Source organism: Chinchilla lanigera, unplaced genomic scaffold, assembly GCF_000276665.1.
Source record: "Chinchilla lanigera isolate Chin_1 unplaced genomic scaffold, ChiLan1.0 scaffold00037, whole genome shotgun sequence".
In the NCBI taxonomy this organism is placed as follows: Eukaryota; Metazoa; Chordata; class Mammalia; order Rodentia; family Chinchillidae; genus Chinchilla; species Chinchilla lanigera.
In genome coordinates, this window is record NW_004955438.1 from 16,072,989 (window position 1) to 16,097,435 (window position 24,447).

General features: G+C 54.8%; 1 protein-coding gene across 2 annotated transcripts; it reads left to right on the top strand.

The window, feature by feature from the left end:
• The first annotated feature begins 6,870 nt into the window (after positions 1-6,870).
• Otub2 (OTU deubiquitinase, ubiquitin aldehyde binding 2) lies at positions 6,871-23,698 on the top strand. 2 transcript variants are annotated; one of them, XM_005390363.2, is made up of 7 exons: positions 6,871-6,955; positions 7,284-7,436; positions 18,292-18,387; positions 19,715-19,833; positions 21,907-21,991; positions 22,450-22,644; positions 23,451-23,698. In XM_005390363.2, the coding sequence occupies exons 1-7, from the start codon at positions 6,953-6,955 to the stop codon at positions 23,655-23,657; spliced, it is 858 nt and encodes a 285-aa protein (XP_005390420.1). In that variant the 5' UTR covers positions 6,871-6,952; the 3' UTR covers positions 23,658-23,698. The 2 variants fall into 2 exon arrangements, with proteins under 2 accessions (XP_005390420.1, XP_005390421.1); XM_005390364.2 differs by lacking the exon at positions 7,284-7,436 and having other exon boundaries at positions 6,872-6,955.
• Positions 23,699-24,447: the final 749 nt, after the last annotated feature.

Here is a 24,447-nt window from a genome sequence, read left to right on the forward strand (position 1 = left end):
ACAACATTGGCAGGTGGGCTGGGACAACACACTCATTTTTTTCTTTTCTTTTTGCCCTCTTCGTGTGGAGTAATATAGTGCAGCGCTGAGAGTTTCCAAGAAGTTGATTTTAGACCATGACACAATGTGGATTTGCAGTCATGGTGTGCACTGCAGGGGCCTCCCTGGGATTATTTATTCCCACATTGATTGGTTTTACTTTTCCTATTTTCTGTGATCTCACCTAAGAAATTACGTAAATGCTGCCACTTGGAAGATGAACACTTGTCAACTCTCCAGCAGCTGACGGTAAAAAGCGGAGGGTCAAACAGACAGTCTGAGAGGAGCAGGTGCTCAAAGTCGGCCTGGAGCGCCAAGGTCTTTCAAGGGCAGCTGAAGCTGATGCCCTGGCTCAGAGAGGTGCAGAAATTTGCTCAAGCTTGCACAGCAAAAAGTGCGGGGCTCAATTCTAGCTGCTCTCAAGTTTGAGCTGTTGTTCCTATCAAAGCCCCTTAGACTTTCTCCAAACACCCTACTGGTGGAGACGCGTGAATTTGACCTTCAGGGGCCTGAAGGGCAGCCCATGACTTGTGCGCAGTCTTGCCTCTCACCTGAAAATGTTACTTAAGCGAACTTGCGTTGCATATTATAACTCTTGCTTCTACTACAGAAATCATGCTTTTGCCCTGCAGAAGTCTTTGATGAAATAGGTGATCCAGGAAGTGCTCTGCGTTTCTGCCCCTTTCAGTTCCGGTCCCCGGGACCTTGGCGGAGGAGCCCAGCAAACACCCACCTCGCCCGTTATCTGCAGACACAGCCGCCTTGGAAGAGGGCTCCCCGCCTCCCCACCAGCCCCACCGAAGCCTTCGCACCAGCCCCATCGCAGCCTCCCTGGCGCTGCTCCCGAGGGCTTCTAGGATCATAGAGCCCTGAGTGCACGGCCTTTCCTGGTCCCAGAGCTGGCATGCGGGACCTCGCTGGGCCCTCGGCTGCGTTCAGGCTGGGATACTGCGCCGTCTTGGTGCTCCGGCTCTCCCTGGTGGTCAGGCGGGATCGCGCGTCACCCTGGGCCCTCTCCCCATGCAGCCGGCCACCAAGTGCAGTCTGAGCCCCTCCATCTCCGCGCCCCACCCTCACCCTCTCTGGCCTGGCCCCCAACTGTAGCCTCCTTCCTGGACTTCTGCTCCCACCCTTAATCTCTCAACTCATTGTCATAGCAGCCAGACACATCTCTCAAGATATCACATCCACCCTCCCTCTGGCCTCTCCCATGGCTCCCTATTGCCCTTAAATAGAACCCCTTCCCAGTGCCTGTGTGATCCGACCCTGGCCACCTCTCTAGCCTGACCTGAAGTCGTCTCCCTCCTCTTGTGCTCTAGCAAGACCGGCCCCTCCCAGTTCCTAGTGGTTTGTCCCTTAGTCTTTGCTTGCTTCTGCTCATTCATTCAGTGCGTTTTCATGAGCATCTCCTGTGCCAGGCACTGAGCTCGATACTTGGGTGTGGATGACCTAGCCCTTGCCCTCTTAGGGCTGATACCTAATAGGAGGAAAGGGCGCATGCAGCGGTCCTGAACTGTGAGAAATGCTACACGGGAAGTGACCAAGTGCTAGGAGCAAGACTCCTGGGGTAGAGACAGGAGGAGCACGCAGATGACACCTCCCGAGACTCATTCTGCAGACCTTGGCTCAGACTTCGCCTCCCTGCCAGGCCGCCCTTCCCCCAGAGGAGCCAGGGCCCTGCTGTCTGCTGCCCCAGCACCCGTCCTCTCCCTGCGCAGCACGCGCCGGAGTTGGCAGTTAGACCTTGATTCGGTCCAGACAGCAGCGGCGAGAGGGCGCTGTAGCACATCCACACTGCCTCTGTGGGAGCTTGGGGAAGCGACCGCACAACCACGGGAGATGTGGTCTGGTGAACCCCATGCACAGGGCGATAAACTGAGGCTGACAGCTGCGTTAGTGACCCATGCTGCACCATGAAGTGGCCAGGGATGAGCAGAAAGAGTGACCCACATCTCTTCATGTTGCTCCTCGGAGGCGCCTGGCCAGCTCAGCGGGTCGGTCCCCAGCTCAGGCTCCCTCCACAGCACCGGGCTGTGGTCCCCTGAAGGCTCGGCTGGGGGACAGTGAGCCTCTCAGCTCACACTGGGTGCTGCCAGCAGCTGAGGGGCTCACAGGCAGGGCCACCCGGGGCCTCGCGTCTGCGCTCCCTCGGGGTCTCCCTCAGCCCCTGCTAGGGGTCTGCTCACTTCACGGCCAGTGACAGAGCTGGAGAGGCCGAGCAGGACAGAGCCGCCAGCATGCGGTGACCCGATCTTGGAAGTGACATCCGTCACCTTGCTGCCTCCCCAATGAGGCACGTGCCCGTCTGATGAGTGGAGGCCCTTCAGGGAGGCCCTTTCCCTGTTGGGCTTCACAGGGCCTATCAGGAAGCCAAGGTTCAGTGTCAACAGCACCAGCTGCATCCAACACCCAAGGGGAAAGCGGGGGCCCAGCCCACACTTCAGCCTCAGGCCACGGCCCGGAGTCGGGAGGGAGGGTCTGCGGTGGCCCACGAAGGGCGCTGCCCGACTTTTCCCCTGCTTCAGCCCTTCCTGGTCACTACTGTGGGAAGGTGAACCGTGCGGGCTGCTGGGGTGTCACTGCACATGAAAATCAGATGCTCATGAAGTGTGCGGTCCAGGCAGGCCGTGCGGGCCACCCTCCTAGCCCAGGTTGGCCCCAGCGATTACCGTGATGCGCCTCCAGGCTTCCTGTTAAAGATAAGCACACTTAGGGCGTGGTGGGCAGAGCAGGTTATCAAGGCGGGCAGTGTAGACACTGAACTGGGTGACAGCTGTCCATGTGGGTTAGAAGCAGTCGTTGGGTCCAGCCCACCTTCCAGGGCTTGGCATGTGCAGCAGGACGGCCTCAGAAATGCCCAAGGGCCAGGATGCACACCAGATGCCTCTGGGAGTCGGGCCCTGCTCCACCACAGAAAAGCCTGGGTGGTACCGGGACGGGCACCTCCCGCTGGCCTTGGCCATCTGGACAGCACACCAAATGCTCCCCCTTCTGGGAGCTCAAGGCACAGCGGCCCTCAGAAGCCAGCCCTAGGCAGCCCACAGGTGGCTGGTGGTGGAACAGGCCCATCCATTATCTTTCCAGAGCTGCAGACACTATTTAAACCCAAAAGGGAACCCTGGTGAGGTGCTGACTGCCTCGACACTCATTCTTCCTCCAGATTCTCTTGCCTCGCCTCTGGAACCCAGAGCAGCTGCTTGTGCGCCAGCTCTCCAGGGTCCTCTCCAGGGGCACAGAAAGCTTTTTTCACTTTTGCCTCTCCCGCAAATAGACTCTCACTATCTGCCCCATCTCTACAGGCAGCGGGAAATTTAAACCTCAGTCGTCTGTGGGCTCCCTATCTTCACCCTCTGCTGGGTTGTGTGTCCTGGCCCCCTTCAGGGCAGAAAAGGAGTCAGTGAGTGAGCTGTCATGGTTTGCAGTTAGATGCTGACGTGTGCGACTACAGCGGGGGGTGGCACTTGTGTCACTCTCAGGGCCCAACACTGTGCTATGTCTGGGAGAGAAGCATAAAGTGGGCTTCGCCAGTCTAGCAACAGCACAGGCCTCTGCTCTGAGGGTCCAGCAGGGGACACAAGAGTCACCTGCCTCTGACCACCCACTTCCACCCCTGGCTGGTTGCAGAAAGATCTCCCTTTGAGCCAGTTCAGCCTCAACCTCCAGTCCCCCAGGTCCCATTGCTTGCGCTAGAAAGATCTTTTCTTGATCTCAGCTTTGCAAGCGAGGAAGCTAAGAGCTCGACTCCTGCTCAGCCGTCCTCCGATCTTCCCCGGCAGAGGAAGCCTCACCAGGGCTGCCACTCACAGTTGAAGAACACGGCCCGCGCAGGGGGAGCTAGAGGCTGTCACTGAAGGGGCCTGGTCCTCCACCGCCTGCAGCATTTTCTTGATCGAGGGGAGGCCGGCAACTTTCTTTCAGGCACCAGACACGACCTGCCTCGGAGCTCCTCCCCGCCATGTGCAAATGCACACCCGCTAACCAAAGCCAGCAAGTCTTGGGCCCCCTCATTACCAGTGCGACACGTGGAAATGAATTTCTGTGGTGTGGAACTTCAGAGGAAGTCAGGACCAGCTGGGCAATCCAGAAAGCTTCCTGGGGGAGAAGCCAGACTGACAGGTGGATGCTCTGAAGTGGACAAGCACCGAGAAGGTTCTGGACCCTCGAAGCCATCTCCTGAGCTGCTGTGTCTATGCGGGAAGTGGGAACTCAGGAAGAGGAGGAATGAGAAAGCCGGCATTGTGCAGGGGGACAACGTGCAAGGCCAGCCACAAGTCACAGTCTTGCAGGCAGCCACCCCTGTGTGCCCAGCTCCTCCCTGGCAGCCGCATGCTCCCCGGCCTGTGAAGCCCCAGCTGCCACCTCCAACCTCCACCTGGACACCTGGACGCCAGGTACGGGGGCCACAGGAAGTGGGGCCACGTCCTTCCAGACAGAACTCGGTAGCCCTTCCCGGGGCAGCCCCTGAAGGGCAGCTCGCCTTTCAGCCCAACCCAGCTCCTCCACTCACCAGAAGCAGAAACTCGGAACACTTTTCTCTTCCAGTCACCTTTCTAGAGTTCCGAAGAAGCCTGTGCAGTTTCAGGAGGAAGAGAGCATTTCTCTGCCTAAGTGAGCTGCTTCACTGAGGAAAGCCGCTTCATTTTTTCACTGAGGAAAGACTCCCTTACATACATATTGCGATTCAGTGTCTTCTTGTTGAAAGACCTCATGGCTAAATACGTTTTTCTAAAATCACTCATATTGCCCAACCCTGTCACTGAATGAGGGGTTAAAAACTCAGAGAGGGTCTGGGAGGTGCCTGAGGACACACAGAAGTGTGTGACAGATCCCAGAGCCAGGGGCCCTGGGTCTTTATGGTCTCCAGAACAGGGGTTCTTCCACGTGCCAGTGTGGGACTCCCTCTGCAGCTGCTGTGGCCCGCGGAAGGGAGGAGAGAGGAGCTAATGCCGCAGCCCAACTCACGGGCTCCTGGGAATCTCAGCTGACAAAGACTCCTCAGCTGTACCCCATGGCGCCCTGCATGACTCTGTCATTCCTCCACTGAGGGGTGCCTCGCGTCCCGGAGCAAGAAATGGATGAGGGGTCAGCAGTCCAGGGAGCCAGCCCAGCAAGGCCACTCTTTGCTCAGCAGCACCTACTCCTATCACTTCTTTGGCTTCCTTGGCTATAAAAAAATGCAGAGTGGCCAGTAGTCCCAGCCATGTGGGAGGCCGAGGCTGGAGGATCTCTTGAGCCCAGGAACTCAAGGCCAACCTCGGTGACATAGTAAGATCCCCATCTAAAAACAGGTGAAAGCAAAAAATATAGAGCAGAAACTTCCCAAAAGCAAATAAGGGTGTGGGGACTCCATGGTGCCTATAACTATGCGCATGATTCCTTCGAAGAGTGAATTCAAACCCTGCTCAGGGGGCTGGGCACGTGGCTTGCACACAGAGTGCTTGCCTAACATGCACAAGGTCCTGGGTTCCACACAACAATGCCAGCTCTGGCATCAGACAGCCTGGGGCTAAGTGAATGTGCTTGTGTGGGGTAACTGTCTTTCTGTCCTTTAGGATCTACATCTGTAAAATAGGGGTCATAACAAGAGCACTAACCCCATAAACTAGGCATGAGAAGTAAGTAAGATAACACATGCTGAAAGTCTAGGACAGTGTCTGCTAGTAAGTGCTGTCTATAACCGCACAGTGCAAATGGTTAGCCCCTGTTCCTCCCGCTTCTGTGCCTCCTCCGACACCACACTGACCATCCAGGATATGATACCTGGAGGGATGGGGTGGGGGCTACTTAGGACAGTATGTATCAATATGCATGCTCCTCGACCTTCGATGGGGTTGCAAGCAGTAAACTATCATGACTTGCAAATATCATAAGCCAAAAGTGCATTTAACACACCTAACTACCGAACACCCTAGCTCAGCAACACAGCGTGCAGGAGAATATCCATTTTCCCACCTGAAGTGCAAAGCTGACCCGGAGCCACAGGCCAGCGTCTCCAGAGATCGCACATTACTAGCCTAGGAAAAGATCAAAACTCAAAAATTCCAAAGTAGACCCGTGCAAGTGCCTGTACTTACGAAACGGATGCCTGCAAGGTACTGGAGGATCTCCCCCACTCCCTCACCAGCAGTAGCTCCCCTGAGCTCTGCAAATGAGCGTCTCAATGATAGCTGCTCTTTGTTTGATGTCCAGTAATAATGAGCTTGTACGCAGGTGAGTCAACTACACCTGTTCACGGTCTGCGCCTCCTATATAGTCCTACAATTCCAGAGCCATACAGTCAACCATCCTGAAAATGTATTCATTCAACAAACATTAATTGGGTGCGTGGCAACCTACTGATTCACAAGTTAGAAGAGGTTATTTAGTATCAGGTAAGTAACAATGTTACTGGACACGCGTTTCCTAAGTGCCTGTCCTCTGATCTTGGGCAAACTATACTTACGTGACTTTGTGAACTAATGAGGGCCAGCTAATCTTCCAGAAGACAGTTTGTAGTTTTAGTTAAAAGCCCTTCAACCTTCACAAAAGGAGGACACGTCTTTCTGGGTTGGGCTAACTCCTTTGCCAGTTAAAAGTTTTCTGTGTCTTTAAAAAGGGGCGGTACCCTGTCAAATATATCCTAAAACATAGGCTGAAACTGCTTGAAGTCCCACCCACTTTCTGTGACGTCCTGCGGCCCGGCCTCTGATTGCTCGCTGCCCACGCCAATCGCGGGGCGTGTGTCTTGCTGGGACACAGTGGAGGTCTAGCCTTTGGTTTGCGGAGCGGTCGGGTGTATTCTCCGCACACCCCACGCCCTCGAGGCCCACGCCGCCCGACCCCACAGTGGAGCCGACCGGCGCCTCTCGTGGTACCTTCTGGCACCAGATCACTCCTCGCTGGGGCGGGACGCGGTCCCACAGCTCCGTTCACTATGGTCAGTAGCACTGGGGGAAAATGGGAAGGGGGAGCGGGGAGGGGGCGCGGGGGCGGGGTCGCCGACCTGCGCATGTGCGATCGAGAGCTCAGTCCCCTGCGCGGTCCCCGCTGCGTTCCCACCCCCAGGAACCCTGAGTCCTAATTGGTTCCCGGGACAGGAGCGAGCCCCACTGGCTCCCCGGGACGCCCAGCCCAGCTTGGCCCGAGGTCCCTGTCCTCGGTGCGTCCTCTCCAAGTGCCACTTGAAGTCGCACGGTAGGTGCCTTCGACTGCAACGGGTGCTCAGGGTGCCCTGCTTTGTTAAGGAGCCCTCCTCCTACCGACAGCTCGAAGCCGCACCCCGAAGGCTCTGCTATCGCAGACCACCGCCTCTGCCCCTCTGTCCAGCTCTGCCCAGGTGGCTGAGTCGCTTGTCCCCGGATGCCAGCAAGTCTTTGGAGCCAGGACCCACTTGGGGAGACGGCCTCAGGTTGCAGCAAGTGAGTTAGGGGTCCAGGGAAAGCGGCCCAGAAACCCTGATCCAGAGTCCTGGCCAAGCGGAAAGGTGTGAACAGGAGGGGAAACAGACCAGACAGGGAAAGCGCCAGAACCCATCGTGACGGCACCTGGGTTGGGAGTTGGATCCGAGCCTCTGGAACCCGGTCCAGTGCTCTCTTTGTTACATCAGGTTGCCATGGAGGTCAGGCTTGTTGCATGATGGTCACCCCAAGCTCCCTGCAGCCCTGAGCAGTGGCCCCTGGGAGCTTGTAGATTGTGAGCACTGATGGATGTCTCGCTTCTACCCCTTGGAACGTGAGAAGCGTGGGTGGGTTCCCTTTGCACACCTGTATTCTGGGCTGCTGTGAGGACCCCCTGCGGCCATGGTGTGGAGCCCAGGTGTTTAGCCGCAGACTTTGCTCTGATAACCGGATGCTGGAAATGGATGTGCACAGGTGCCTGGTTCTTTGTACTTGGCCTCCTCCCTTCCTGCGCGGGAAAATGGGTCGCTTCTGCAGGGTGCTGTGGAGCTGGGGCCGGCTCTGAGTGTGGTGTGGGCAGCCAGGGCCTCTGAGCTGCCAGCCACCTGCTGAGTGTGGCTGGGGGAGCTCCAGGGCATCTGGAAGCATCAGTTTCCCGCTTCTCCCTGGTGCCCAAGGGGCACTGGAAAGGGGCCCTCTGTTTTGCTTCACCCTCCGGGGGGCAGTGGGAGCTGGGGTAGTAATGGCATTAGCCAACCTTAACGTGTCCGCTGGCCCCCACTGGAGCGCTGAGAACGCACCAGGAACACACCAGGAGCAGGAACCTCAACTTCTGTCCCTTTGCTACACAGGGAGGCTGCTGACTCCGCCCTCCCATCTGCCCGGGACTCAGGAGACCGGATGGGGGGTCCAGGCACCTGGTCCTCACCCATCAGGGGGCTTGGGTCCCCCGCAGAGGGACGCAGTGCTTAAGCCTACGTGGGACATCTGCCTGGGCACCGTGGGGGTGGCCGTGGAGGCTGTCCGGGTGTGGGCCTTCCTGTTCACGCGGCACTTACTGAGTACTGTGGTGTGCCGGGCACCATGCTGGGCTCTGGGCTCTCTTGGTAGTGGGTTTTTATGTTGAGCTGGGGACGGCGAGGAGGGGGATAGAAGACAGGGTCCTTGGAAAATACAGCGTCTTCCTTGCTTTCTGTGTCAAAGCCACTGGGCAGAGCGTGAGGGAGGGTCCCAGGTGGAAACATGAAGCCCTTGGGAGAGCAGGTGCTGCAGCTGGGAAGGCTGCAGGTGGGAGCGGGGTTTCATGCACACTCCAGGTACAGTTAGCATTTGGGGACTCAGTGAGTGTGTGACACAAACAGTAAAACCTCAGGGTCTTGTTACACTTCATCCTGTCATTTATCAAACAAGCACCCCCCTCCGCAGGTGTGCATGCACCCTAGTCGGGCCTGTGCTGGGCATTGATGAGCCCGCCTGTCTTGGAGCTTGATGCCTGTTGGCCAGGCCAGAGCTGGACACAGGCAGACCCTGAGCAACTGACACAGCCTATGTGGCTGACCAAGAAGTGCAGTGCATTCCGAGGAGTGAGGAGTGTTGGGGAAGGCTTCCCTGAGGAGATCTTTTGAGCAGGGTATTGAAGGATGTATAGGAGTGTTCAGAAAGGATTCGTCGGAAGGTACATTCCAAGCAGCAGGGACAGTGGGCTTAGTGGTCTTGAAATATGGTCAAGAGCGAGGTATCCTGGTAAAAGTCAGCAGCCTCCATAGGTGCAGGATACTTGGGGGAGCCCTGAGGTGAGTCTGGAAGCTTTAGTGGGGTCAGAATGAAGGGCTTCGTGTGCTGAGCTGTGGAGTTGGGTTGCAGCAAAGAGAGGGAGCATGACATTCAGGACAGGTGAGAGACGGTCTCGGGTGGCTGCTCTGGAGTTGGAGACCTTGTGAACACAGTGCATCCATTTCTGGGGCTGCTGTAGCAAGGGCCACGAGCTGGTGGCGCAGAACAATAAGAATTCATTGTCTCACTCTGAGGAGGTCAGAAGTTCAAGATCAAGGTGTGTGCAGGGCCAGGAAGCCTCCGAGGGTGCTGGGAAGGGGGTCTGGCCCAGCCTTGCTCGGAGCTTCTGGTAGGTCCCAGGCCTGTGGCAGAGCACCCCAGCCTGCGTGGGGCATTCTCCCTGAGTATGTGTCCAAGTGTCCCCTTTTACAGGGACCCCAGCCATAGGAGTAGGGGCCCAGCTCCCCCCGTGTGACCTCATCTTAGCTAATTGCATCTGTAGTGATCCTGTTCCCAAATAAGGTCACGTTCTGAGGTCTGGAAGCTGGGACATTGGCATAGAAATTCTCGGGGACCCAGTTCAACTTTTAACACTCCGTGTCCATTTTTGGAGCATTACTGTGTGCCGGGCACTGGAGATTCAGCAGTGACAGGTGAAGTCCCTGTCCCGGTGCAGTTGACCTGCTAGCAGAGGGAGACAGTGTAAGTACACCAGTGGCCGTGTCTTATCACGGCCTGAAGAACGAAAGCAAAGTAAGGCCATGGGGACAGGTGAGGTGGTCCTGGAAGGCCTCTCTGAGGGGCAGCATCACCCAAGGCATATGAAGGGGCACACGGGCATCCCCGGAGAAGGAAAGGCCTCAAGGTGAACGTGGGCGTGTCCTGTGGGAGGAACTGAAAGAAGGCTGTCGTGCCTGAGATTCAGAGCAAGGTGAGCAAGGGCCAGATGAGGTCAGAGCTGGGAGACTGTGGTCAAAACATCGAGTCTCTAAAGGAGGAAGCTACTGGGGAGTGTCTTACCTAGCTTGTGCTGCTATAATAAAATACCAGAGACTGGGGAATTTATAATGACCAGAAATATATTGACCTGCAGTTCTGGAGGCTGGGAAGTCTAAGCTCCAGGGCTAGTGTCCTTGTTGTATCCTAGTGTGACAGAAGGCATCACACAGCGGAAGGATAGGAGAAGGGCCCGAGGTAGGGGGCTGGGCAGATCTCCCATGAAACGAATTAGTCCAGCCGTGATGGGGAGCCCATATGGCCTAAATGCTGCTTAATCTCCTGCCTGTTAATCCTGTTATAGTAACAGGTAAATTCCAGCATGGGTTTGGGAGGGGACATCTAAGCCACAGCATCCTGTCTTTGCTGCCCCCCTTCTCTCGTACAAAATGCACTCATTCCACCCAGTACCCCCCAAAGTTTTAACTCATTCCAGACCCACACAAAAGCCCAAAGTCGAGAGTCTCTCAACGTGAATCTGGTATGCGTGAGACCCAGGCAGGCTGCATTCCAAGGCAGATTGCTCTCCAGCTATGCAGCAGGAAGCTATGCAAATTATGCACATTCAAGATGCTATGGTGGGACAGGCATGGGATGGACGCTGCCTTCCAAAGGAGAAGTAGGCAAGAAGGAAGGGGTACTGGTCCTGAGTAAGTCCAACACCCACTAGGGTGAACAACTTTACATCTTGAGGTTCTCAGAATAACCTTCCTTGACTCTTACTTCCCGCCTCCTGGACCCAATGGGCAGGGATTGGGCCCCCAGGGCTTTGAGCAGCCCACAATGGGTCTTTGCTGGGCACAGCCTGGGAAACAGTTGCACAGCTTGGAGCCTCATCTCTGCAGCTCCCTGGGGTGCTGGTGCACACTGGTAGCTCTATAGTCAGGGTCATGGAAGCTGTCCTTTCCTGTAGCTCTGCAAAGCTGTCCAGTAGCCGTGTCCTATGATGGGGTCTCTTTGCCTGCAGTATTCTTTGAGATCTAGATGAAGAAAGCCCTGGCTCCATAGCTCTGAGGTCTGCAGGCCTGCAAGGTAGCCCCACAGGAATTCTATCACACAGCTATGGCCTCTGGGGCCACAGCACTGGACCTACCCAGACTTGCCCAAGCCACAGCTGGCCACCAGGAGTATAGGCTGCCACGAATATAGGGAGCAGATGCTTGGGTAGAGCAGGTAGCACCAGGCTCCTTTCTAGCCACACTCATCCCTATAGCAAAATGGCTGCTTGGCCCCACCTTTGTTTTGCTGTCTCATAGATGTGCAGATGCTGTTTCATTTCTTACATGACCAGATTGCAAATTTTCCTCATCTTTCAGTCCCTTGAATTATTAAGATCATCTTTAAAGCATTTCCCTCCACTCACATTTTACTCTCTGTGGCTAACATGTTCACAATGGAGCTGTAATTCATATGTCTTACTGCTAGGTACCTTGAACCACTGGTGGTACATACATGATTGTCCTGTGCGTGACTGTACCACTTCTACCACCAGTAGTACAAGCTGCCCAATGGGAGAGCTGTGCATGTACCACTGGTGGTTCAGGTTAACAGGAAGGTGTTAAGATACCCAGAAGCCGGACTGCTTTGCTGCTTAGAGAGTTCTTCTACCAGGTATCCTCTTAAATTCTCCCTTTCACAGAGCCCTTGGGAAAGTTCTCTTGTGATGAGGATGGCGTTCGTTATTTCCAGCTGAGACCTTATCGGCCTGGCCTTTACTGTCCAGATTTGTATCAACACTCTACTCACCACCACTTAAGCAGTCTCTAAGAAGATTCAGACTTTGCCTACAGCTCTCCTTCTTGAGTCCAACCCATTAAGCATTGTCCTTAATGCTTCATTCATGGTAATATAGGCTCTCTCCAGCATGCACTTCAGAATTGTCCCAGCTTCTGTCTATCACCCGCTTCCAAGGCCACTGCCATTACTATTTTCAGGCATTTGTTAGAGCAACAGCTACTCTAAGAAAATATCACAGACTGAGTAATTTATAATGAACAGAGATTTATTAGGCAAATAGATCTAGAGGCTGGGGAAGTCTGTAAGCAAGGTGCTGGCATCAGGCTAGCATCATCCTGCTGTGTCATAACATGATAGAAGGCATCACATGGTGCATGGAGAGGGCTAGAGAGACCAAGAGGGGGTGAATGTGCTTCATGATAATGGATAATGGCATTAGTTCACTCATGAGGGCAGACCTTTGCCTTTTTGCTGCTGTTGCAGTGACAAATCACAACGCGAGTTTGGGAATGGACAGATCTCCAACCATAGCAGAGTGTATTGAAGTATTGAGCAGAGGGTATTGAGGGTGTCTTCTCATCTTTTAAGCAGCTTGCACTGGCTGTTTGTGGAGGAGGCCAGGAGGTTGCTTGGTACTTTCTTGCAGCCTGCTTGGGGAAGATGGTGCAGGTGCGTACTGTGGACTCAGGAGCAGAGCCAATAAAGTGGAAAAGTAGAAGAGTGCTCCTAGGTTTGGGGGCGGTGCTCTGGCTGATTGGCGGGGTATTCTAGGGAGCTGGAGAAATCTGGGGTAGCAGGGGATGGAGCAAGAGAGGTTAGAACAGGTGAATTGGGAGATGCTGCTTAGATGGGGCCTGGTAGATGAATACCTAAGGGTTCGCTGGGAAGATCTTGTCTGAGTCCAGACACTGTGTGGGAGGGGACAGTGCCCAGACTCAGGGTCTCTCCAAAGCCACCCAGAAACTGTAACCCAGGTGGCTGGAGCCCACGTCCAGGGTCTTCTCAAATGTCCTAGCCAAACAGCTGAGAGGGAACATACAGGAAACTGAGTAGCAGCCCCTGCCAAAAGATGCTCATGGCCTCTTTCCCAGAACCTATGACCATGTGAGGGGGCTTTGCAGATGTGACTAAGGACCTGAGATGGGAAGGTGACCCTGAGTCATGCGGGTAGGTGCAGTGGTGTGACCACAGCTTCTGAGGGACAAGCAGTAGGGGACTCGGTGTCAGTAGAGGCGACAGTAGAAAGAGAGGTCTAAGGGGGTCGAGCACCAGGGAATGCGGGCAGCTTCCAGCAGCGGAGGAGGGCAGGGCAGCTGAGACCCCGGAGCCCTGGAGGGGCACCGCCCATCCTCATCTTGACTCTACCCAAGTGGTTCATGTTGGTCTTCTGACCTCCAACTCTAAGAGATGAAATTTGTGTTGTTTTAAGACATATCTATTATATACCCTATCCTGACCAGACAGCTAAAAGGTTGTTTGCTTCTAGGGCTTTGAACAGCCCACTGCAGAGACCCAGCCCCCAGCAGGCAGGGCCAGGCCAGTCTGGAAGAGACTTGGACCTTCCTCGAGGGCAGGTGCCCAGTTCTGAACCTGCCCTGCCCCCAGCCTCTTTTGGGAACCAGGTGGCGGCCTGAGTTCAGGCTGCAGGGTGAGCGGTGGCTGCAGGGGTGAGGGCCTGGTTAAGAGGCTCACATCGGGGGCAGTGCAGAGGGAGATGCGCTGGCCAGGAGCTGGCATTGCTCGCTGGCGCAGCGTTGGACCACAGAAGGGATGGGGTGGGTGTTTATGGTCCGAGGTGTGACCTCGAGGCCTGGCTGCTGAGTTCGTCACCGTATCCTGTTCACAGCTGTTTCCACGCCGAGGCGCTATCTGCCTGACTTAAGTCATTATATCTATTTCCAAACCAGCAATTAAAGAGCTAAAATTCTTTCATGTGGCCTGATTAGCTCTGGCAGGATGATCAGATGTGGCCTCTCTGCTCCTTCTGCATAACTTCCTGGAAATTTTCACAGCCCAGGTTTTAGAAGCAAATACTAATTAGCGCCAGCTGAGGTCACCCTCAGAGCACTGCTCCTGATTTATGAGCCATCCATGGGAGTGTGTATCCCGGGTTCTGCCTTGGGTTTGAGTCTCTTGTCTCACTGGGGGGAGGGGACAGGTCTGCGCTTGTGGTTTTTGCGGGTGTGCAAGTGGATGAGGACTTGGGGTCATCCTGGAGGTGTGCTAGGCAGACTTGAAGGGCCAACGTTGTGTCACCTGGATGCCCCAGTAAACACACCTGAGACCACTAGGGGGCGCGCGAGCCAACCTAAGGTTCTGTCTTCTGTGACTGGAGGAGCCCTGTCCTGGCTGCTTGTCAGGAGGGTGGATCCTAAGTAATACTGAGCCAAGAAAAAGAGCCACAGTACCTACAGAATAACGTGCGTGCAAACTTAAAACACAAACACATAAAAACTTTTTTAAAAGACAGCTACATTCCATTTGTATGAATGTATAATGGACTGTAGGTCTCTAGTCAAACTCATAAAGACCAAGTAGAAAAGCGAGGGCCAGAGCCTGGAGGAGGAGGGCGCACGGAGGTGGTATTTGATGGGGACGGAGCTTCAGACTGGGAAGGAGTCGCTCTGGAGATGGAGAGTGGCGAAGGCTGCACAAGTGTGAATGTGCGCTTATGGTTACAACAGGGGCTGGGGATTTAGCTCAGCGGCACAGCACCTGCCTGGCAAGCGCAAGGTTGTGAGTTCGATTCCTGGTACCGGAAAAAAAAATATGGTTATAACAGTGTATTTCGTGTGATGTGTGTTAAATCATAATAATTTTAGAAGATGGATACAGAGAGACGTACCTGAGATGTGGAGGGCTGGCGAATGGAGGGATGGGAGCAGAGATTGGGGAAAAGGGATAAACTGAGGGAGCACAGGAACCAAGGTGCAGGGGAGCTGGGACCCTGGCTGCTGTCTAGCGTGTATGCATTAGCGTCAAATAGCGTAAGTGAATTTGCCAAATGCAGAGTTTATGCTAAGTTGGCAAATGGAGCGCCTGCTTGGGCTTCCTGGCCTGTCCTGCCTCACTCCTCTCCTGACCACCTGTGAAGGTGCCTCATTTTGACAAGGGATGGAGGCTTTCTACAGGGAAGTGCTTGTTTCTTCTTATTGAGGATTAACTGCTTAAACGCGTTTCCGCTTTGCCAGCGTTACCTCCTCGGCATCTGCTAAGTGAATATAGCCAGCTGCGTGTCCTTCTGTGACCTCCCTGCCCCGACATTGGGGAGGGGGGTCTGCTTTTTCTTGTTTGCGCCAGTTCAAGCACAAGCAGCCTTAGATACGGTTGTTCTGCTTTTTAATTCACTGTTTTAAAAGCCTCAAGCCATAACTTAACTCAGCTCTCTGCAAAAGCAAGGTTTTATAAAGTCCAAATGCATTGCTAGTGAAGTAATAGGACTTGGAATGAAGTCAGGATGAAGGGGTACTGACGGGCTGGTACACTGTGCCTTCCGCAGTGCCTGAGGGCCCCTTTGAGGTCTAGTCAAGGAGGGGGGGGGTATTAAGACTGGGACTTCTGAGATCCCACCCATATTTGTGGCACCAGCCCACAGTGTGAACACAAAATTAACTGCACACCTGTGACTGTTGTTTATTGTGCTAATAATGTCAGTCTTCTGTGATTTAGATCAAAACCAGCAAAAATTTTACACATTTGCCACTGAAGTCAATAAAGCGCTCCTGTAAGTTTAAAAACCCTGCCCTGGAAACAGGGCAATTTTAAGCTGTGAATCAGAAGTCTACTTAGACTTCAAAAGGGAGACTAAGCAGAAAGGAGTTCCAGGTAAAGTAGAAGCCGAGTGTCTTCTTCACAGGGTTAAAAGGCTTGAAGGAAGTGGAAGAGACTAACTTCCCCTCCCCGTGTCATGGATGCCCTTTTCATTGCTGGGATGAAACCCCGGGCTTTGCGTGTGCTACTCTGCCGTGCTACACATGCAGCCTGTGATGTCTTCATGCTGTGTCTGAGCGGCACTAGCAATGGCCCCTGATCCCTTATGATGAGCCTCTCCCGGCTTGGAGACCCTGAGCTCCTGTCCAGGAGCTGGAGGGAGGCCCGGGCTGTCTGCCTGTCTGGGACAACTGCAGGGCAGCGGCTTGGGCCCAGCCTGCTGGTAAGAAGCCCGACCACCCCGCTACGTAGAACATTCTTTTGTGTCCCAGAAGCCCTGGTCCTTTGAGAGCTGCTGGACTCTGGGTTCTGCATGCCCAGCACTTGGTATGGTTGGATTTGCACGGCTTCAGAGTTGCACAGGGGCATGCATTAAATCACTTCCTATCACAAGGGGCCCAGTCTTGTTGGTAGCATGGGTATAAAAATGCCGGCCTCACGAGATTGCTGAGGTGATTCAGTGAGGTAACGGGGGTATGTGAGCCTCTGTCCCAGAGTTTGGTATATAGTAGGTGCACAATAATGGCACCTGTCACTACTTCATGTATCGTGGGTTTAGGGTAACAAGAGATCATCAGACTATCCTCTGTATGTTGGTTTCCAAACTTGTGGTCACAGGGTGGCTGCTGCAAAGAAGTTGCATCTTCATTTAAGGGAGGAAGAAAGGGCAAGGAATAGGATTTGCCATCCCTGTTCTTCTCATCCAACAGCTTTCCCGGAGGGCCCGACAGACTTCCCAAGGGATGCCTGGCCAGTTCTGGTTAGGTGGCCACCTGTAACTGCAGGCAGGCCAGGAAGATGAGTGGGAAGGACGTAGGGCTGTCATGCTTTACCCTGCCCTGTCATTTTCATAATGCTGCCTGGGGTGCAGCTGGGGTTGTTAGTGGGGAAGAAATGGGTACGAGTGGATGGGATAGCAGCCCGCAGAGACTGCCCAGAGCTGTTGTCTGATTCCTCTGGGGCTCATCCAGCCTACCTGCCTGTGTTGTGGCTAGAGATGGTGGACAGCGGGACCCACTGCCTGGCCCTGTGGCCTCGGAGACATGGCCCATGCCTCTTAGAGATGCCCCTTCCGGGTCCCAAAGCCTCTCCCCTGTTCTGATGCCAGGTACTGGAATTGGGGCCAGGGAAGGTCATTATCAGAAACTTCAGAGTCTGTCCCTTGTGGAGACAGGCGTGACCCTAAAGTCACTAGGGCCTCACTGTGTGGCCCAGCTGTGTGCCCCGGGGGGCCCAATCTGGCAGAAAACTCACCCTCAAAGCCACAGGGCTGTTCCTGCCACGGAGACAGTGGAGGTTCTGTTTGTGACATCAGAGGCCCCTCTGAGTGCGGGGTGTGGGTTGAGATCAGCCGTGAGCCTGCGGGGCCCCTGGGACAGACTGCTGTGGGCCAAGGCATCCTTGGAAAGAGGAGCTGCGGCCAGAATTCCAGGCCAGAAATGATGGCACAGAAGGCTGGGTCGTGCATTTCCAGAAAGTGCAGTTCAGGGCAGCCTTGCAGCCTGAAGTTGTCTCCCTGGGCTGCATGCGGGGGCCCCTTTATTTTAAACCACAAATGGCTTTAACATCTTGCTCCTGCACTGTTCCCGTGCCGACGGGAGGGGCATGTTGGAGGAGGGGTGCGTCACCCACTTTTCTGCGCCCTGATGGGTGGCAGGAAAGCCCGAGGCAGAGCCAAGGCCTGCGGGGAGGTGGCTGTCCACCTAGCTGCCTCCTGCAGTGTCCGGGGCCTGGAGCCTTCCCTGCCATGGTCCCTCCCTGCCAGCTGAGCTCTTCAGGCCTGGAGAGACCCTGACTCGGAGATGTTGGCCTTTCTAGGCTGGAAGCGACCTTAACTTAGAGCTGGGTCACAGTGTGACCTTGACCTGCAGGTGGGGCGCAAGGTACCCTCCGTTTCCAGTCAGCTGTGCAAACTCAGATCTCAGCGCCCTTCCCAGGATACCCTCCGACCTCCCTCCAGGGCCACTCTGGGCGGCCTCCTGTGGTGCCGACCTTGGTACCTGGCCTCGTCAGTATTTTCCTCTAGTCCCCGAGCCTTGCTGGGCTGGAGCAGCGCTGAGTGTTCTTCCCTCCCCGTTTCCAGCATGCGATGCTATGCTTGGCATAGGCTGGATCTGCAGGAGGTGATGGGAGAATAAATGAGTGAATGGGACAGGAAGGGCAGAAGGAGACAAAGGGACACGTCAGACTCCTCTAGGAAGACTCAGTAGCTTTGAGGCATCATACTTTGTGAGGTGAGTCAGTCTGCAGGTTACAGGATGCGTTTCCATAACCAGCGCCACTTCATGATGGTACTGACGCCGACTGTCCTGTTTGGGGACCAGGACAGTCTGGGCAGGAATCTGGGAAGCTGGTCAAGCAGGAGCTAAAAGGCCATCAGCTGGGTGAACCCAGGCGAGTTGGGGATGGTCATAGCATTTCCTGTTTCCCTGTGTTTCAGAGTGAAACATCTTTCAACCTAATATCAGAAAAATGTGACATTCTATCAATTCTTCGGGATCATCCTGAAAACAGGATTTACCAGAGAAAAATCCAGGTGAGGCAGAAGGTGGAGAGATGAGGGTTGTAATTACAGTAACATGGAGCTGGGTACACAGAAGTGGGTGCCACTTTGAAGGCTCAGGTTCCCAGACCAATTATGGCGCTCCCAGAATATTCTGATGCTGGGCCTGTGTCTCAGAAAGAATCCTTTTCTTGCCAAAAAAAAAAAAAGAAATTTCCCCAAAAGCTAAGCATGATTCCTAGAGCTTCATTTACTCACTAGGACTTTATTACAACTCTGTGAGGCAAGGCCTTCTATTATCCCCCTTTTATAGCAGAGGAAACTAAGGCACGGTTCCTGAGTGGCTGATCTGGGATTTGAACCCAGGCAGCCTGGCCTCATGGGCTGCATTCCTGACCACTGCACTGGGGACCTCCCAGAACAAGGGTGGTTACTGCAGGGCTATGGGGATCACTCTTGGGATGAGGCGGGTATGGGAGCACGGGCAGCACCTCTGCCCTGCTGTGCACCTAGGCGGGACGGGCCAGCTGCTGCAGCCCTCCTCAGGCTTCTCACAGCCCAGGGCGCAGCCTCCTGCCCTGACTTACCCCACGACCCCCACACGGGCCGGGTGTCGGCTAGCAGTACAGGGTGGTGGTGTTGGCGTCCCGAGACCCCCGCACAGCTGCAGGGGCAGGAGCAGTGGCTGGCGGCCCTCCAAGTCCTGTCGCCAGTGTCTTCCATCTCGTGAGCCCCTCTCAGCCAGCCTGCCTCAGGTGGCCTGGGCCTTCTCATCACTGTAGTAGAAGCTGGGACTCCTGACCCCCTAAAAACCATCCTTCTCTGCCAAAATAAGGCAGGACAAGGGACCCAGGCCACAGGAGAGGGCCACTGGCTGCTAGGAGCAGGGATGCAGGGAGTGCAGTGTGGACATTTCTCACACTGTGGAGAAACATCTGGGGGACCGTCCCGACTGCTCAGTCAGCCTGGGAAGCTCCCACCTACCAGCCCACGCCGTCTGCTCACACGGGTGCCCGCCACGCATCCCTCTGTGCTGCCAGCTGCCACTTCTTGATGGCCCATTTTTCCAGGAAGCCCTCCCTGACCTCTGGAGTCTAGTGTGGACCCTCTGCCCCATGGTACCCCTCTACGTCACCATCATCTAGTTACCTGTCACCCCCCGACTGTAGGCTGCCTGGGGCCAGTGGCCATGGTCCTCCCCGCCTGACAACAGGCCAGTCGATGTGTTTGTTGAATGAATGAGAGTGGGGGAGACTGAGGGGCAGGAGTGAGGTGTAGGTGGGGCCTGTGGCCAGGCCACCACCAGCCCCCATGAGAGCCGTGTGACTGCAAGGGTCTGCGTGTCTTTCCCTCTCCACAGGAACTCAGCAAAAGATTCACCGCAATCCGCAAGACCAAAGGGGATGGAAACTGCTTCTACCGCGCCCTGGGCTATTCCTACCTCGAGTCTCTGCTGGGCAAGAGCAGGGAGATCCTCAAGTGAGTGGTGCTGGGCTGGCGGGGCTGCCCCAGGCTGTGCGCTGGCTCAGCCCTGGGTTTCCAGGAGAGGGAGCCGGGGCTCCTGGCCAAGGCGTTTGATGCCAGGGAAGCCGAGCTGCTGCGGTGGTGAGGCCGAGGGCAGCCGGGCGGCATCAGTGACCTTTTGGGTGCTTCCAGCCCTCTGTGTTGCCCACAGGTCTAGGCCAGCCCAGGTGAGGCACACTGAGCACTTACCTGGTGACTCCCTCCATGCAGATAACAACTACAGAGCTTCACCTTGGTGCTTTGAATCATTGCCACTGACCTTGGGCTTGAGGGCGTGAAGTCCAGTGTCTTCCAGGCCAAGCCTGGCCCTGAAGTCAGTGCAGAGAAGGTCCCTGTCCGGAGCTGCTGCCGTGGCGACCTGACAGTAGACTTGGTGCTTTGGTCAGTCCAGGGCCTGTATGCTTGGACGTTTGTCGGAGCCCAGGGAGCTTGTTAGGATGCACATTCCTGATCACTTAGGTTTGAGTGGTTCTGAGGTTCTGCGCTACTGGGCTTTGGGCCACACTAAGCAACAAGAGACTCACCTGGCCCATTCTTGGGGACTCAGAGTCCTTGGAGGACTGGATGGGGGCCTGGCCCTCTTCCTCAGGGACGTGGCCCCACACACACTCTGGGGTTGTGACCTTATCCTCCTCTGTGAAATCAATCTCTCTCTCCCCCTTGTCAGTGGCTGTGCCAGCTGGCCCCACAGTGCCGCCCACTTGTGCTTCTTATGCACGGCAGCAGATGGCAGCAGCCCGGTTACTTAGGGCTGTGTCTGCTCTCTGCCGCAGACCTCTAGGTTGTGGAACCAGGGCCCAGGCTGGGGTTCCTGGCCAGGTCCCCACAGGCAGGGATAAAGGTCCCGGTCCCGGGAAGGGGCTGTGCATTGGGAGCCTTGTGGCGGCAGCAGAACTCACGGAGAAGGGCCTTTGGGTGGGCCTGGAAGGGTGGTTGGGTGCTAGCAAGTGTTTAACAGCACGGTTTGCCGATTCCTGCAGTGTAAGTACTCCTGTCGTGATCGATTTCCAGGTACCAGCATGAGGTCATTGAGCACAGAATTAGGATGAGTCCCAAAATGCCACACACTATGATCCATACAGCATTCCCATAATGCATTCCTAGTAGACCACATGATTCTTGAGAGTGTAGATAATACTGAATAATAGAAAAGTGTTTTGAGTGTTTATCATCCTTGTTTTTTGGTATACTTATACTTTATTTCATTGCAAGTTTACACCCTTTCGTGTTCTGTTTTTGTTTTGTGGCACTGGAGACTGAACCTAAGGCCTTCACCCTGAGCTACATGCCCAGCCCTTTTTAAACTGTTTTATTTTGAGATAAGGTCTCACTAAGTTGGCTTGGGCTTGAACTTATGATCCTCCTGTGATCCAGAGTGCTGGATCACAGGCATGTACCTCCACATCCAGCCCATTTGGGTCTTCATAATGGCCGTGTTAACACCTGGCTGGGAGAATTCCTGGAAATGCAGAAGTTCAGTGGTGCTGATGTGGGGTATAAACCAGGTGTGGCAAGGTCTCCTAAAGCTCCTGGTCGGTGCCGCTGGGAGGAAGTGCAAACAGGGAACTGCTCTACGTGGTTGGGTGCTTGTGGGTCGAGGAAAGATGAGGTGCTGGGGACACATCCCTTGGAGAGCTTTGTGCCAGGGGTGGAGGCCAGAGTGCTGCTGGTCACTCCCGGGGTCCCTGTGGACAAGGTAGGAGAAGGGAAGCCGGACACACCCAGGCCAGAGGATGTGAGAAGGCAGAGACCATGGGCACAGGAAAGAGGGACAGGGTCAGGAGCCCTTTGGAGAGTAAGATCAGCACTCAGGGAGTGGGTGATGATTCCCCGTAGTCCTTCAGCTGTGAAGGGGACATAACGGGCACCTCCTGGGTTGATTCACAGCTGGAAGGACAGCACATGTCAGCGTGGGGATCAGGTGGATGAACTTTGCAAGGTGGTAAAGCATGTCACCTGCTGGGGACATGGCCCCTTCAGCATGGGGCACACCTGATTCCTCAGTGACCACTGTCTCTTGCCCTGCAGGTTCAAAGAGCATGTGCTGCAGACCCCAAATGACCTTCTGGCTGCTGGCTTTGAAGAGCACAACTTCCAGAATTTCTTTAATGCCGTGAGTTTGAGGGAGCCATGCTGGCTGAGGACCCAGGGCCTTCCATGTGGGCAGAGCGGATGGGAATAGGCCCTTCCAATCCCCCAGTCCCTAGGTGAACCTGTTTCTCCTTCCTCCCTCAGGGCTAGGGAAGGACAGGGTTGGTACCAGCTGGGGGGCTGGCGGGTTCAGGGCACCTGGGCCCTGCACCCCTCTGGAGGAGGAGGCACCTCCTTCACCCCTTCCCTCCCCAGCTGATGTGTGATGAAGGAATTCTAACCCAGGCAGTCTCTGAGACATCCATGCTGTCCTCTAGACATGCCTCTGGGCCACAGCACTAGCCCCCAGCCCTTGGCTCTGGCAGAATCCAGTTGATTTATCCCTTAGCTTGAGGATCTCAAAATGAACATTCTGAGGACATCCTGGCGGGTGGGATGGGTCTTGCTGGGGCGCCCCTGCTGATGGCGCCTGGCATGCAGTTTTACAGCGTGGTAGAGCTGGTGGAGAAGGACAGCTCGGTGTCCAGCCTGCTCACGGTGTTCAACGACCAAAGCTTCTCCGACCGCATCGTGCAGTTCTTGCGTCTGCTCGCGTCAGCCTTCATTAGGAACCGCGCCGACTTCTTCCGCCATTTCGTTGATGAGGAGATGGATATCAAAGACTTCTGCAGTCATGTAGGTTCTCCTGGGGCTCAGGCCCTGGGGATGCAAACCTGGCTTTTGTCAGTCTCCTGCAGTTTCAGCAGCCATCCTTGGCCAGGGGACGTGGGCGTCACACTTGCAGTTTAGCCTCAACTGGCTTAGCAGGTTGCATGTGTTTTGGGGATTTCCTTTCTGGAAAATCCAGGCTTTAGACTGGTCTATGTATAAAAGCACAGAGGAGCAGCTCCAGTCTGGATTTGTCCTGAGATGCGTATTTGTTTTCAGTATTTTTAATCTGAAGGAGTGGCCAACATCTAAAAACTGGGTGATTTTCATATGAATATCTGGATGTCTTTAGAAAGTTAGATCAAGCCTGATAGACCCTGACCCTACTGTGGTGGCAATCAGCAGGCCCCAAATAGCAGCACGCCTCCATGGGCCACTGCAACTGCCCCCAGGTCTGCCTCTCGGTGGTTTCTTCAGTATCCACACTGGGCCACTCACTGACCACTGGCCTCTGTATGCACTTCAGCTTGGATTCACTGCCAGACAGGGTCCTGTTCAGCTTTGTTTGGGGCCAGGCTGCAAAGTTCCTGCCTCGTTCCAGATTAGTAAAAGGGTCTGGAATAAAAAAAGTTGCATGTTCAGTTTTTGCAATCCCAGTGATTTGTAGTAGTGTCACTTCTGCTTGAGCCTGCCTCTCCTGTAAAATGAGGGTGTCAGCACCCGGCCTTACAGGTGGCTGTGAAGAGCACTTCCCAGCACAGACACTGTGACCACGACCCAACCTCTGCCTGCAGTGCCTAAGCTGGCTTGTTGTTTTCACCTTGGCTTTGCAGGAAGTGGAGCCCATGGCCATGGAGTGTGACCACATCCAGATCACGGCCCTGTCCCAGGCACTGAACATCTCCCTGCAGGTGGAGTATGTGGACGAGATGGACACCGCCCTGAACCACCACGTGTTCCCCGAGGCTGCCATCCCTTCCGTTTACCTGCTCTATAAAACATCCCACTACAACATCCTTTATGCAGCTGATAAACATTGATTAATTTTAGGCCATGCAGTGGAACCTGTCGCCTGACGGAACTGCATTCTCAATGGAACATTCCAGCTTTTCTATTTTTTAAGTGACTTAGACAATAGCTAGAGAACATACCGCCTTTTGGGCAAAGCCACTGGAAACAAGGCTTGACCATTATGGATTATGGTAACTGGTGGTATTTTTAGTATTTATTTTGATGGCGGATCAAATGCCTTCTAATTGTGGGCCAGAAAGCCAGGACCCCTGGCTTTATACCCGTTCCTTGGGAGACCCTGTGTGGGTCACCTACCCTCGCTGGACCTATTTCCGTACCTGGAGGAGGATTCTATTATATGAAAATGAGGCCAGGCATGGCGGTGCATGCCCATAATCCCAGCACTTGGGAGGCTGAGGCAGGAGGATCATTGCGAGTTCGAGACCAGCCTGGGCTACAAAGTGAGCTCAAGGCCAGCCTGAACTGCATAGTGAGACGCTGTCTCAGAAAGACAAAAAAAAAAGAAAATGGGAGACCTCTGTTTTCCCCTCTCCAGGGAGCACAGCCCCTTTTCTGCAGGGGAAGAAAGCTCAAGACCAGCTGTCTCAACTCCGGCAACAGCACACCTGATGAAGACATTTAATCCAATCACACGTGGAGCTGGTCCTTGGTGGGTGGCTTCATTCACGATGGGGGCATCTTCCTACCCCTTACTTGAGACTTCTATGCCAAAGTCCAGAAAAAGGCCTTAGCCTTCAGCACGAAGAAAGCTCAGGTTGCTGGGGCCCCCTCTACCTCTCAGGGCCAGGAGGGCCTGAC

Excerpts from the sequence above, each read along its gene's own strand:
- Otub2 (XM_005390363.2), top strand. Across the intron at positions 21,992-22,449 it reads TCCAGAATTTCTTTAATGCC|TTTTACAGCGTGGTAGAGCT; the intron begins GTGAGTTTGAGG and ends CCTGGCATGCAG. Across the intron at positions 22,645-23,450 it reads TCAAAGACTTCTGCAGTCAT|GAAGTGGAGCCCATGGCCAT; the intron begins GTAGGTTCTCCT and ends TTGGCTTTGCAG.